Below are 15,151 nucleotides of genomic sequence, written 5' to 3' on the forward strand. Positions count from 1 at the left end.
CAAGTAAGATTAATAGGTTCCCCACAAAAGCAAAGCAGGATTTGGAGGAGCATAATCTACCTTTCTGCCAGGTGTCATAAACGGGGGATGAGCTGGACCTAGGGACACAGGGATCAGCTGTGGAACTCGTGGCTGGCTGAACACGGGGTGTCCAGGCAGCTGAACACTGGGAATGGCTCTGGGAATGCTCTGGTCACTGGGAAAAGGCTGCTGGGAATGAAAGACATGGGACAGAGAGCAAATTCCTGCCAGACCTGACATGTAAGGCAATCTGCAGGCACACTCCGAGGCTGCATCCTGCTTCACACAGGTCAGCTGCTGCCAGCCCTGGGGAAGGGGCAGGCCAGGAGGGGCCCTGCTCCAGGGCAGGCTGCTGCTCGCCCTCCAGAATGTTGCCTGTTCCATCTTTTCACCTTGCAGGGATGAGCTTGCTTGCTCAGTGGGGCATGCAGCACTAATTCAAGGGGTCTGGGATGCAGTGGGAGCCCTGACGGGTCCATGTCTGTAGTAAAGGCTGAGTTACACAACTCGGTGGAAGGTGATAAAGCCACCACGTGGAGATCAGGCAGACTTACACTCAATCTAAGTGTAGATTTTAATCTTTAAACTGCAGTTGGAATCCCTTCCATGCTCTTGAGTCAAAGCCTTCCAGCTCCCACATGGCTCAGTCCAGGCCCTTTTTTGGGCTGCATTTGAAAGCTGTTTGGCCATGACTCTGTCAAAAAGATGGTAAAATTTTATTTTTTAAATTTGAGATCCAGATATGGAAGTAAAAGATGAACTGGCCACTTGAATCCTGCCAGTCTAACACAAGAAAATATTTTTAATGCAAGTTCATTACACAATTTAGCTGGAGGAAGTTTATGTGCTACACAGGTGTAACCTTTTTCTTTCCTTCCTTACTGAGCCTGGAAGCATTGCCCTCTTGCCTTCTTTCTGTTGGAGCTGGCTTTTCCTGTCATACTGCATACTCTGAAAGAGCTTGGCATTTTTCCTTGCCCTCTGCAGCTCTGGAATGCTTCCTTGCTGTTTCTTAATGCCGGTTATGACTGCAAGTAAGGCAGAGGTGGTGCCTTTGTTTCGCTGCTGCTTTTAAGTCACATGATATTTGGAGAATCCATGGACCTGCAGCACTGCAAAATCACACCTACAATGAACAACGAGTCCAAAAATGCAAAGCAGGTTAATGAGTCCTTAAAGGGCCAGGTTCAGGTTTAGGGCAAGGACAGTTGTTAAGGGCCAGCAGTGTGATTCTTCGACATTGTCATTGCCCATGTGGCCAGAGAATTAAAAAAATAAATACAAAGACTGGATCTGTGTGTGGATACCAGCTAGGAGCTCACCAGGCAAGTACAAATGTAACCATGGTGTTCACAAGAGGAGCATGGCCCTGGGGTAAGCTTTATCCCCAGTTTCCTGCTCCATTTAGCAGCAGCTCAAAGACACCATGACCACAGCCTCTGTGCTGCACAGCATTATTTAGAAGCCCAGCAAAGCAGCACGTGTTTTATCTAAAGGATGTTGCCATGTACCATCCATCCAAACCACTGGATGTCTATTGCAAGTAAGCTTTTTTAAGGTTTTAATTTAGAAAAGCTTGTGTGGGATTAAGCAGAAGTTGCAATTAAATAGGGCAGCATCAGCTAATGGCATGAGTCATGGGGAGGAAACTGAGCAGCATTTGGGGAAAACTCTTCAGTAACAGAGAGTCTTTATATTCATCAATTCATAAGGGCTGACACCAGGCTTACACAGAGGTTGTTTAAGAAGCAGAAAATTCACTTCTAGTCTTGACATTCTCCCAATTCTTAAAGACTTACCTTTCCATTAGACAATTCCTTTCCCTTGTCAGTCCCTCCCCTAATCTGAGTACTTCAGAAGACAGAGCAAGGAGGAAAGGCAATCTCTGATGGCCAGGCTGCTCTAATGGCTCTTCTCCCCTGTGCACTGCACCCATATTTGAAGTAAGTTAAAATGAAGTCCAGGTGTCCCATGTGTGAATCTGCAGGCCTTTGCTCACCACCTGTGCCAGTAAATCCCATTTCTGCCCCCAGCCCTTGGGTCAGAGCTGAGCTGGCAGGAGCAGTGCTGTGGTGCCAGCAGGGCTCAGACCCAGCGTGCTGCCACAAAGGCCACGCTCGGTGGATGTGGTGATGGTACTGAACCCAAATCCTGGCTCCCAGACTGTGTGATTATGGTCTAACATCAGCTGATCTAACTGAGAAATCATGCCACTGAACTGAATGGGACTTGCACAGGTTTTTGCACAGTGTCAGGGCGGAAAGTGCCAGGCCCAGTCCCGTCCTGTGCAAACTGAGACTGGTTTTAATTCCGCAGGTGCCCCGGGTGATGGGCACTCCCTGGGGCTCCTTGGGTGTGAGCAGCCTTTGGGAGCTGCTCACCAGGCACTGGAAGGCTTTCTGGAGACAAGCACTCAGACAAGTCTGATGTGATTTCAGGAAAATTCTGAGTTGCTTGCAGGGGTACCACTGCAGGATGCAGAGGAGATAGGGACTGAGAACAAACTGAAAGCTCATCTTGCTGACCCTGTGGTGCGATAAACAAGAAAGGAAACAAAATGTCAGGGAGAGGAAGTGATAACCTCGAATTATCCTTTGGGGCAATGTTCTAATCTAGGCCGAAATGATTAGTCATCCAGAACAATTAAAATACTGCTTTATAATATTTAAGTAACTTAACCTCTGCAGTGACTGTCATACGTGGGGATGGCATTACTCACTAGGGAAGGGAAAAGTAAATACACAAAATGATCTCATTCTGCTGAAGTCTTTAGAACATGAACACTTACACTGGGAATGATTGTGGTCAAACAAACTTCAGCTGGGACTCACAAAGAGCTGGTTTATAGCTCCAAGGCACATGGGCAGACACTAACAGAGCTGTGTCCCTTTCCCGTGCAGGCAGCAGCCTCTATTTCAGAAAATATACTGTTCCATTAAGTGCAATTAGAATATCTGAGCTCTTAGGAGGCGCTGATAATAGACTGTTTCTTTTATCAGATCAAGTACCAGGGATTAAACTCCCGGTGTTTTGCATCCAAATGAGATTTCTACTGGAACAGAAATACTAGCGTTTAGAATTTATCGTGTGAAACATCATGTACCATTTGAATGATCCCTTGATGACTGGGCTTTCTGGGATAGAAGTTCCCATGTGAGTATTTTGTACAGAATCCTTAACCCGGCTGGCGGAGGGGAGCCGAGGCCGTTTAGCGGCCTGTAATGCCCTCTGATGGACAAAGGCACGGCAGCGGCTGCTCGGAGCCCGCGGGGAGCGCGGCCGGCTGGGCGGAGAAGGGCGGCAGCCGCGCCCGGCCCTGCTCGGCAGCTCCGCGTGAGACCCGCGGCTTTAGGGCTGCAGGCACCTCGCACTGAAACCCGGCGGGTCCTTTCCTTCCTTCCTCCTTTACTTGGGTTTGTTTGTTGGGCTTCTCTTAAGAACAAGAGACACCCCGATTTTTGACCCCGATGGCAGATTTGGCACGGTTCCCCACACTGACACCCCGTCCGTCAGGAATTGGGATCAAACCCATGCCTTACAGAGGAATGCTTCCAGAAGGCATGTGAGCTTTCTGGACCAAAGCAGATAAATAGAAATTGAAAAGTATCACTCAGCATGTTTGAGCCACTGCTGGAGTGTTTGACAAATGCTGGTGAAAATGGGAAACTGGAATGGGAGGAATGGAGAGAAAAAAATCAAAGCATGAAACAGAGGCTTCAGGGAATCAGAAGGAAAACAGGTTAGTAAATAAATAATTTGAGTTGAAAACATAAAATAGAGGAAAGCAGAAGACAAAGATGTAAGAGGAGGGAAAAAAAAAATTCTATAGCAAGAAGCCAAATGTCACCTCCAAGAGCCAGTTCAGGTGTAACGCCAGAGAGGCCCCGATCTCCTGGGTACAGTGTAGGTGTTCAAGAAATTAACTGAATCTGAAAGGGTAAATGCACCAGAAAGGAAGGAAATGCTGCAGAGGGTTTATATTTGAAAGGTAAGATACAGCTGTGCATTCAAGCCCGAGACAGCAAACCTGCGGGCGATGTGACACGCACAGCGCTTGGAGGTGCCCACCGCAGGGGGACAGAGCGTCCGCCGGGGCTCCTGTCCCGTGAGGGGGCGGACAGGGGGAGCAGGGGCCGGGGCAGGGAGGGGCACGGGGGCGGTGTGTCCGGGCAGAGGGCAGCAGGGAGGGCAGTGTGCCCGGGCGGAGGGCAGCACGGAGGGCTGTATATCCGGGCAGCAGGGAGGGCTGTGTGCCCGGGCAAAAGGCAGCACGGAGGGCTGTGTGCCCGGGCACAGGGCAGCACGGAGGGCGGTGTGCCCGGGCAGAGGGCAGCACGGAGGGCGATGTTCCCGGGCACAGGGCAGCACGGAGGGCGGTGTGCCCGGGCAGCACGGAGGGCTGTATATCCGGGCAGCACGGAGGGCTGTGTCCAGGCAGCACGGAGGGCGGTGTGCCCGGGCGGAGGGCAGCACGGAGGGCGGTGTATCCGGGCAAAAGGCAGCACGGAGGGCTGTTTCCGTCCCGGCCCTCAGGGCCCCGCCACGGCCGGGGACGCTCCGGGCCCGCCCGGCCCCGCCCTTCCAGGCCCCGCCCACATCGGCCCCGCCCTCCCAAGCCCCGCCTCGCTCCCGCCCGGCCCCTCCCGGCGCAGGCGCAGGAGCGCGCGGGCGCGGGCGGGGGCGGCGCGCAGGCGCAGTGCGGGGCTCGGTGTGCCCCGGGCGCGGCGGCGGGGGCGGCGCGCGCTCCCGCTTCCGGTGAGGTGTCATGGCGGGCCCCGCGCGCTGAGGGCCCGCGACGCCGGCACCGCCCGCGCGCTCCCGCCGCTCCCCGGGCGGGCGGCGGCGGCGCCGGGACATGGCGGCGCACAAGCCCGTGGAGTGGGTGCAGGCCGTGGTGAACCGCTTCGACGAACAGGTAGCGGGGGCGGCGGCGGCGGCGCGTCCCCCTCGCCGGGCCGCGGGGAGGGCCGGGGGCGCGCGGCGCGGGAGCGGCCCCGCTCCCCGGGCGGAGCTGGCCGTGGCAGCGCCGCTCCTGCCGCTCCCCGCCCGTGCCGGGGCCGAGGCCCCGGGCCCCGGCGCCCTTTGTGCCGGGCGGGCCCGGGGCGGGGCCGCGCTGCCCCTCGGTAGCCCCTCGGGAGCCCTCGGTAGCCCCCGGCAGCCGCACGGGGGTCCCGGCGCTGCCGGCCGGCTGCTACAGGTGCGGCGCATCCGTCCTTGTGCGGGCAGCGGCGGTGAGGAGGGGCCGGGCTCCCCCCTGCTGCCCCCCCGCCGCTCCCGGGGTGTCCGTGCACATCGCTCTGGGATTCCGGCCTCGCCTTCCATCGCCCGGCTCTCCGGAGGGCAGGAGAGCCTGGGGAGCGGGGCTGAGCAGGGCTGGCGGTGCCGCCGTGCCCCCGGCGCCAGGGCGATGTCGGTGTGCAGCCCCAGCACGGCCCTGGGGCGGCAGGGCCGCTTCGGCCGCTGGTTCTGCTGCAGTGATGGGTGTTCACATCTTGCAAAAGTCAGCGCCGGTAGTTTGGAGAAGGATTTTCTGAATGGGAGGAAGAGGGATTTGTTGGCCTTAGGCTTTATATTTCTCTGATCCACCAGCAGGAGCTGCTTACTGGGATTAAGTGGGTGACTCTCAGTGGGGCTAAGCTCAGTGCTTAAACTCCTTCCCTACTCCCAAGGTAGGTCCCTCAGGTTCAGTGATCAGTTCCTGTGTTGTCTCATTTTGCCACACTGTGAGTGCAGCCCTTGTTTCACAGGAGGCCCAGCTCTGTGAGACCCTGCTTGGTGTAAATCCATCAAAAACGTGGAGCTGCTCCTCCAGACTGAGCCTTGTTCTGTGCTGCGTCTGTCCTTCAGTGCTGCTGGGCTTCAACACCCTGCAGAAAGATGTGGCCTGGTGCAAAAAAACCCAGTTGTTTCTTTTTGCATTTATATGTAGTTTATTTTGAAGAGGAAAATATCAAACTTTGTCTTTTGACATTATAATGAGGCACATTTTTGCAATACATTATAGACATTTGCATAGTTACCTTATTCTCACCCTTGAGTCATACATAATTTTTTCCAAAAGCTTAGAAAACATAGGATTGCTTATGCTCCCAATAATGCAAAAAAATATTTATTGATGTACTGGTGTTAAAAGGCCCTGTGCTTTCTTCTCTTCTTTGTGCATATTGTGGAATTGGGCTTGCCAGCATCTGTTAGGAGTTACAAACTTAGAATTACTTTTCGGTACTTTTTATGGCATGGTTATGGATAGGTGTAGGGGAGGAGTCCTCTCTGGATAGGAAGAAAGCTATTCTGATTATTGAGATACTGAAATAGTGGAGTTACAATGATAATATGCATCAAGTCTATCATTGTCGGTCACAGTCACGGTGTCTTATCAAAATATACAGAATATATGCAGATAATTTCAGTGGTGTTCTTGCAGCTGTGGGGTTTGCATCCCGTGTCTGTCTGAAGGCAGGACCTGTGGATTCAGCACCAGGAGCACTGCTGGCGTGTCGGGGTGGGTTGGAGTGAGGAGGGGGACAAGGGCAGCTCAGGTCCATTGTGTTTTGGTTGTTCTGTGCAGGGGAGGGCAAACTTTTCCAGGGTTTCTTCCCTCCTTTGCAAAGAAGGAAAGTGTAACCATCTTTCCTCCCAGTTTACAGATGTAGATAGGCTTTTCATTCATTTGCTGAGTGTTTGAATTCATTTTAGGAAAGATGAAACAGCAAGCTGAGGGGATGCTAATTGGTACTGAAAACAAGGGAAATCAGGGCAAACCAGACTGCTCTGCTCTTGTTTATTGTTACAAATGGTGCTTTAACCAAAATCTGCTTTTGTGTGTACAATTCTATGGGCCTGGAGTGACTGGCAGGCAGAGTTTTGTGAATTAACCAGTGCCTGGCTCGCAGAATAAATCCTGGAGCTGCTGCCAGACCTTCCCTGTTCTCCAGTGAGCCCTCACCTGCTGCTGGGCTGGCCTGGGGCTGCCCCCAGGCTTCAGCTGCTGCTGGGACCTGTGAGACCAGACCACACTGACAGAGAGCATGGGCACGCTTCTCAGCAGAGCCTGCACTTAGTACTCATTATTGTATTTTTCAAAACTTGGGGTGAACAGGATGAAATTAGACTGCAGTAGCACTAAGAGCCTGGAAATTTGTGGAATTCCCTGTGATTTCGGACATAGTCAGAGCTTTGGAAAATAAAATTCTCTCTGTTTTTCCCATGGAAATACTTCCAGTTTTATTTTTTGTGTTTTCATAGTGCTTTAAGTGTGTTACAATGTGAAATCGCAGGAAGCACGACACTGGAGGAGCTGTGAACATAGTTGGAGGAATCTGACTGCCCAAACCATTTCTATCTAGATTGGTTTAAAACTATCAGATATAATAAAAACTGTTAATCCTTTATGAACTTGTGGCCATGTAAGTGGTTATTGTGGTTGAGTGCCCATCCCTGGAAGTGTTCAAGGAATGAGTGGATGTGGCACTCAGTGCTCTGTGCTGTGACAAGGTGGGGATCAGTCACAGGACTCAAAGATCTCAGAGGTCTCTTCCAACATTAATGATCCTGTGGTTCTGTGATTGATATGTTTTAAAGAAAGAAGACTTTTTGTTATGTGGATTTTGGTTTAGGCTTCCTATTTGTAGTTCATGAGGTGTGATGGCTCTTAGTTAAAAACTGCAAATCAGTAGTAATGTTCCATTCTCCCTTTAATTAAAAGGTATTGAATTGAAGCAAATATTCCCTCCTGCTGTTGACTTTTGTCCACAGTGTTTGAAATCTGTGCAGAACCAGAGACCTGCAGAAGCAGTGGTTGCAGGTACCAGCTCTGGTTTCCCTCGTGGCTTGTGAGGAAATCACTGGTAGTACTGGGATGTAGTGTGAGGTGTTTCCTGTGCTGTGCTGACCTGCCCCCCAGGGCTGTACCTGTGCTGGGAGGTGAGGCTGGGCTGGGCTGGGCAGAAGGTGCAGCTCCTGCCCACAGCTGCTGTGTGTGGGCCAGATTGGCCCAGGAGCTGGGGCTGAGCCAGGCTGGAGCACAAGGCGTGCTGCTCCATCTCCCCCGGAGCAGAACCTGCAGTGACATCGGTGTGATGGCTCTGAGTGTGTGCAGAGGATTTGCAGCTGAGGTGCTGCTCTGCACAGGGCTGCAGCCCCGGGACAGGGAAGGAAATGCCCAGTGCCACAGGTGTTGCCTGACTGCATTAAGGAGCTGCTGAAAGGGTCCAGGTGACCCGTGGCCCTTCCTCACCTAGCACAGTGCTTGTGTTGGCAAGATGGTAAATACGCCATTGGTCACAGCACCAACTTCCAGTTCACCTTCTGACAGCACTTTATTTTTAGAGCAACCTATATAAAAACTTTAAAAAATTGTGTGTTCTTGGGAGTGCTGAACTGTGAGGTTCTTTTCAGGGATAGTGCCTCTTTAGCAGGTGTGTGTTCATAGAGGGGAGGAAGGTGCCTGTTGATTTAGAGGGATTTGTGTCTGGTTCTGACAGTGCTGATGCTGAGGAGGGGTGGTGCTGTGGGGATTTTCTGTCACCAGTACGTGTGTGTCTTACAGTCTGCTGAAAAGTTCCAAGAAATTGTTTGGAAGGATGAACTGAGGTGGATTTTGGGTCTGTTAAGGATAGCACTAGGGATTTTTTCCTAGATGTTGTGTGTTTCTCCAGAGTATTAAGTACCAACTAAGTACAGTTGATTTAACTTTGTGTTCATTCATTACAAGTGATAAAGCAAAATCCCTGGCTCACTGTAGCTTTTCTCAACAGCTTGAGTGCACAACTTACAGACACTCAGGCCTGTCAGTGGTGGTAGTTGCAAACCAATGTCCATGTTCATATAACAAAAGATTGGACCTTCTTGCATCAGACTAGAGAATACCTGAAACAGATATTGCTAATCACTTCACACGCATGAAAAACACCCATTTTTTTCTAAATAATTAGTATCTATGACCAAGGCAGGATTCCTTAAACTGAATGTTTTTGGCTAAAAGTAAAAAAAAACCCAAACACAGTAAATCTTTTTTCTTTCTTTGTCTCAAAGATTTACAATTTGGTAGCTGTAAATGTTCCAGATTTCATCTACCTGTTTTGCCTTTGTCCACTGCATGAAATAAGGCAAAATTTAGACCCAAGTGCCATTGTTCCCTGTCCTCTGTGGCTTCTTTGGCTCCAGTGGTGGCAGGGGCTGAGCTGGGGCAGTGACTGTCCCTTTGCTGCTCAGAGCAAAGCATGTGTTCAGAGTTTGAAGCCCCAGTTATAGTTAAGCTTTGTGCTCTAATTTCTGTTTTTAATTCAAATAGCTCTACAGGAACCCATTTGTTAGTATTTTTTTTTTTAATAAAATCAAAGTCAATGAAAATAAAATTTCAGCTTCCCCTGCCCCTTAGTGTTTAGGTTAATGGATATTTGTAGAGAAGTAAAGTAGATTCTCTTTAGTCACTCAGCACTGGCACTGCATTCTATGAGGGGAAATAAAATGTTCCAACGTGTCAGAGTGCACAAAGAGCTGAGAAATAAAAGCCCCCAAAATAACAGTGCTAATATTTCCTTTTTGTATAGTTTCTTATTTTAAATGATAGTATAAAAAGCAATTTTACTTCTAAGTGACCTTGTTGTAGTGGCTGTTGTGGCAGGAAGCTCCAGAAGTGTGTAATGTGATGTTTCTCTGGCATGGGAGCACACAGAACTAGATCTATGACACAATTTCTTTGAGAGGCTCTTCTCAAGTGTTTTAGCACTCAGTGGTATTGAGCTTTGCTGCTGCTGTCAGCACAGAGACTTGAAAATTCAAATAAAAAGTACTAGCAATAGTGAAATTTTAAATTAAATGTATCTATCATCCTCCAATGACTTCCAGAAACGCATTGTAAAAATAACATCTGACAGTGAAAACAAAGATTGAGTCATAAATGCTGTTTATTCTGCTTTTCAGGGGGTAAAGCGAGCACATTGGAGTGCCTCTCGCTGTTGTGAAGCCCTGCAGCCCAAAGTGCCAGGGAGTCACAAAGTCGGGTGGGAATGGGCTGGACTGCCCCACGGGAGTTGCTGCTGAGGGTGTCTGTGCAGGCAGAGCCTCGGCCCTTGTCCTGGAGGTGCCACAGCTCCCGGAGCCCGTCTGGGTCTGGTGCTCCCCGGGGACCTGCTGCTGTTCCGGGGTCTTTGGTCTGATCTGGAGTGCCAGGACCATCTACTCCTTCCCTAAGAGTCAGTCATTCTCTGAGGAAAGACTCAGCCGATGTCCATGGTGCTAAAAGAATGGAGCTTGGACCCGCAGCAAAGCTCAGCTCGTACACAGGAGGAGTCAGCCCATGGCATCAGAGCAGGACAGGGTGTCAGTGCCCTTTTCCCTCCCAGGGGTCAGGCTGGGCCAGGCACACTGCAGTCAGAACTGGTAGACAAAAGTGCTCCACGCTGGGGTTCTTCAGTACCGCTCACCTTGCATTTGAAATCTGGGCATTTGGACTTGCCCCAGCAGAAGGTGGTGTCAGGTGGCTGCAGGGGGGCAGTGGGGAGGGCGTCCTTCCAGGGCCACCAGCATGGAGGTGCCTCCTAAGGCACTTTGCAGCTGTAAAGCTGATTATAATTCCTTGGAATCCTTCTTTTACCCTCTCTTAAATTCTCTCTCTCTCTGATAATCTTTTCTAATGCACAAATATTACAGCATGGCATTTCCACTGAACTATTGGTGTCTTTCAGAATACACCTTTATTCACAATTCTGGTCAAAATTGGTTAAAATTTTTAGTAGCAATTCAAGCTCCTATGGATAGGGAATTCCAAGGTGACACTTTAAAATACAAATGGCATAAATATTCCTATGTTAGTTTGCTTTTAAAAAATAAAAATCCTGAGTGAAATTATTGTTTCTGACAAGTGGTGGCTGGGAGCGGGCAGGGGGAGTGGGTGTATGCCTGGGAAGTGACTTGTTTGTGACCCCTGAAGAATTTGGGTACAGCAGGAGACAAAGTACCCAGTGTTCACAGGCAGCAGGAACATCTTGGTGCTGTGCAGTCACTCTGAATCTTCTCTTGCTGGGAGAAGATGGATTTTGGGTCTAGTTTTTACTTCTGGCTGTTGGGCAGGTGCCGCAGTGCCCACCACGAATGTTCTTGGTGCTTCCTGCCAGCAGCGCCACAGCGGCTCAGGGCACCCTTCCGTGCCCAGGAGTGTGGAGGGGCAGCTAGGGCTTGTGAGTCCTTCCTGGGAAGGCTCTGTCAGCGATGGTGAGGGAACCCAGAGGAGACAATGCAGGCTCTATCCATCCGAGGTTTTTTGGGAGCTCCGGGAAGCTCCTGCCCTCAGGGGGAAAGCCCCCGAGGAGACAGAGCAGCCCCTTTTCTTAGGGGGTGGGAACAAAGGAGGGGTTTGGCTATCCACCATGGGGGGACAGAGGGGAGTGGGACATGGAGTAATTGACAGCAGGACAACGTATTGGGGAGCTGAGGAGGGGGACCCCTGCCCAAGCACTCCACACCCTTTGTAGAAGCTTCTAGAGAGAGGGGCTGGGGAGTTGAGTGACAGACAAGGTGCCAGGGAGGGCATATGGGGATCAACAAGGAATTTCCTAGGGATTTGGGAGATTTAACATTTAGGGAAGGGGAGACTACTTGGGATGAAACCATAAATGAGGAAAAACAGGGACAAACCAAACAACACAATACAACAGGCAGGGGCAGGTAACATGTGGCTTACAGGTGTTCCAAGTGTGTTTGAGGCTGAGATTCATCACTGGGAGTGTTTGTAGGAGGACCCCAAAGATTCCCATGTCTGTGGGGGCTGCAGGCAGGGCCAGCACTGGTTCCTCCTTGGCCAGTCTGCCTGTGACAGAGCAGGGGACACACATGGAGCACCTGCTGCCTTCCAGCTCACCTGTTCTGGGACCTGCTGGGGTCTTCCTCCCCTCAGGTCCCAAGATGCATTCTTTTCTCTCAGGTATTAGCCTTGGAAGATTTTTGGGCTTTAATAAGCCCATTTTTAAAATAAAGACTCTTTTCTTACAATTCTGTCTCACATTTTTCTGTTCCTTTTGATTGCTTTGGCATCCAGGTTGTAGAAAATTTATCACAAAATAGAGGTTTAGTTTCAGTTCAGAAAAAGGAACAGGTGAGCTTAAGCATTTTGTTTTATAGATAACTAATGGAAAGATAAATGTAGAGAAGATGAAAGAATGTGTTCGCTGTTGTCTCTTGTAGAAAGTTTTTCAAGGTGATTTCTGGTGTGTCACAAGTTTTTAACCTGTCTTTAAAGCTGTAAATTTCAATGTGAAAAAGCTTATAACAGTTCTCTCTTGTAGCTTCCAATAAAGGCTTGCCAGCAGAATACCCACACCAAAGTCAGCACGGAGCACAACAAGGAATGTCTCATCAACATTTCCAAGTACAAGTTTTCCCTGGTCATCAGTGGTCTCACCAATATCTTAAAAAATGTTAATAATATGGTAAGTTTTCTAATTTTGCATTGTTTGGTGAATTTTTTTTTAATAGTTATTTATTTCTATTGTAAAATCTGCAGAGAATTACTTGAAATTTAGTCAAATTGTTGCTTGCCTTTTACACTTACTTATTTTCTGTTCTGAAGTTCACCAGCAGCATCCATCAGGGCCATGTTCCACAGAAAGGCATTGGGACTTTGGGGCAGGGAAGGGATTCAAAACTTGAGCTATTTGAATTTTCCAGGCTGCCTGGGTGTTTTACTGTGTGTCTGTGTATATAAAATAGATTATTTTTTAACAACCAGATGAGTTTCAGTCAGAACCTTTGCCATGAGAAAAGTTTAGTTCATTGAGTTTTGAATCCATGTAATTAGGGATCATTTGGAATCTTCCCAAACAGGTAACAGAACTGGCCAGGCTCTGGCAGTACTTTATTATGGTTTTAGAGACATTCTTTGGAGTCAGCCCTTGGGTGTCAGTTGTACAGGGATGTGCATCTGCTGGAACTGCAGAGGACAGATAAAATGAGAAAATAGGTTGCCCTGCTGCTGGGGATTTTAGGCTGCTTAAAGTTACCTGTAATCCCTTTGGAGAGAGAATTTATTTTAATTAAGCTCTACAGGCATGAGGGAACACATTGATGTGCAAGGTGGTTGGCTGATAAATGAGAAAACTGTACAGTTAAAAGAAGTTTCTGTACGTAATACACAGATTTTGAGAGGCAAGACCTAGCTGAAAGTGTCAATTCAAAAGTCAACATTTGCTCTGAGGAGCAGGTGTGAATGTTTGTCCCGTGTGATGGTCTGAGCTTCTGTGGGAAGCAGCAGTAATTGGGAAGGGTTTCTGTAGCTGGAACACACCAACCCAAGAGACACTGTCATTACAGTCTTGGTTTCAGAAAGAGTCTCAGCTGAAACCTGGGCTGAGGTGAGCCACCCCTGCGTGGGGTAAAATAAACTTCTCTGGCTGACTCTGACAGGTGCTCTGTGGGCAGTTGTACCAATATGATTTTGGCTGAGTCTTTCCTGCTTTATTTTGCGGTTTTAATATTGCTGGAGGCAGTGGCTGTTGTTGGCACAGGACTGGGTGCTGGCTGGAGCACCCGAGGGAATCCTGCCCGTGTCTGCAGTGGGGCATCCTGTAGAGAACTGCAAAAGAGTCAGCACTAACTGGTACCAAAGCAGGTTCTGAAAGGTGGAACCCACGTTTCTGGGCAGCCAGTGGGCCTGGTGGAGGTGAGGGCTGCAGGGCACCTCCAGTCTTCCTTTGCAGGGGCTGCTGGTTCCTTATTGCATTTGGCATTGAGACTGGACAAAGATATTTCTTTAGTGATAAGGTTTTAATTCCTATTTTAATCTGACTTTTGCTGGCTTTATGTCTAAACTCCAAACCAGAGCAGTAATGGAGCCATAATTTACTGTGCCACTTTGCTGCTTCCCTTTCATTACATGACAAGTCAAAGATCTGTGTCTCAGATGAATCCATTCTACTTCTAGAGAATATTTGGAGAAACTGCTGAAAAGAATTTATATCTATCTCAGCTGATTATCTTGGATACACTGGAAAAATGTCTGGCAGGGGTGAGTAGGCTTGCATAAGTAATTCTAACTTGGAATCCAGTGGGTTGGAGAATACAGGTCAAATGCTTGTGTATCTGTTGTTACTGGTTCTAAAAACTAGTCAGATTTAGAGCAAAATAGGATTAATGCCATTTAAAAATACTAAAACTTTTTATAAATGCAAGTAGTTGATGTAATTGATGCATTAACAATTTGGAGGGTGCTTTTTATTGCCTAAAATTAATGGTCTTTTTTCCTGTTAAAAGTAGCAGAGGATTCAGTACAAGTTTTTCATTTTGTGCTACTTAGTTCTCTGTATACAGTGCTGAGTTTTCTTTAAATGTCTTAAAACTTTCATTTGTCGAAGTAATTTTCCATGTGCTTTTATATACCGCAGAAACTTTGCTGCCACTACTCTAGAGATGATTTCTGCAGGTGTTTCCTAGATTACATTAGTTAACCATGTCCAAATCTCCACTGGGAGTGCAGGCCTGAGGTTTCCAGGCAGAGCTGCTGCAAGGCAGTTTGCTGGTCCCTTTGGGAAGAGTGTGGTGCTGCTTGTACAGCTTACTGTGCTGAGCTGGAATTGCAGAGCCAAACTTCACTGAGAGCGAGATTTGCAGTGGTTTGTTCTATTAACAAGAATGGGATTGTATTTTTAAGCTGTATTCAATTTCCAGCTTTTACAGCTGAGGAAAATGCCTCTTTTTGGCACTTTGTCTTTGATACATTGAGTCAAAAGAACAGTTTGAGTCAAAAAACCAGAATTTTAACTTCAGAATTTAGGTATTTTTAAATACTTCTTCTATGCATAATGTTTGAAACTGTGGTTTTCCTGATAGATCATCATATTTAAATAGCCTAAAATTGTGCTGAATGTTTCTTGCTCTGTCACTTGAAATGAGAGCATTTTGAGGCAGAATATGTTAAGTCAGAGTGAGCCAAAGCTCTGTACAAAGCGTGTTGTGTTCTGTGGTATCTTCAGATGGATTTCTTGCTCAATGTTTCATCAAGTTCTCATGGCAACAGGACTCAGGTCAACTAAGTAGGAGTCTCTGAAACTTCCCAATTCCCTATGGAGAACTCATTGGTAGAATTTTAGAAAGCTTTAGTGCTGACCCTTCTGTTAAAACTTGCTCTTAGTAGAGC

At 48.5% G+C, this 15,151-nt stretch overlaps 1 protein-coding gene across 10 annotated transcripts in view; it reads left to right on the plus strand.

Annotated features, from left to right (window-relative positions):
• The first annotated feature begins 4,715 nt into the window (after positions 1-4,715).
• The window catches only part of NF1 (neurofibromin 1), a 73,191-nt gene continuing 62,755 nt past the window's right edge, over positions 4,716-15,151 (plus strand). For 4 of the 10 annotated variants that reach the window (XM_072916741.1, XM_072916734.1, XM_072916736.1 and 1 more), the window contains exons 1-3: positions 4,717-4,936; positions 12,306-12,449; positions 13,940-14,023. In XM_072916741.1, coding sequence (XP_072772842.1) covers positions 4,877-4,936; positions 12,306-12,449; positions 13,940-14,023 — 288 coding nt within the window. In that variant the 5' untranslated portion in view covers positions 4,717-4,876. Of the gene's footprint in view, positions 4,937-12,305; positions 12,450-13,939; positions 14,024-15,151 lie in introns of all 10 variants that reach the window. The other 6 variants (XM_072916737.1, XM_072916738.1, XM_041720057.2 and 3 more) reach the window with 2 other exon arrangements.

The sequence above is a fragment of the Taeniopygia guttata genome, chromosome 19 (assembly GCF_048771995.1).
Source record: "Taeniopygia guttata chromosome 19, bTaeGut7.mat, whole genome shotgun sequence".
Taxonomy (NCBI): Eukaryota; Metazoa; Chordata; class Aves; order Passeriformes; family Estrildidae; genus Taeniopygia; species Taeniopygia guttata.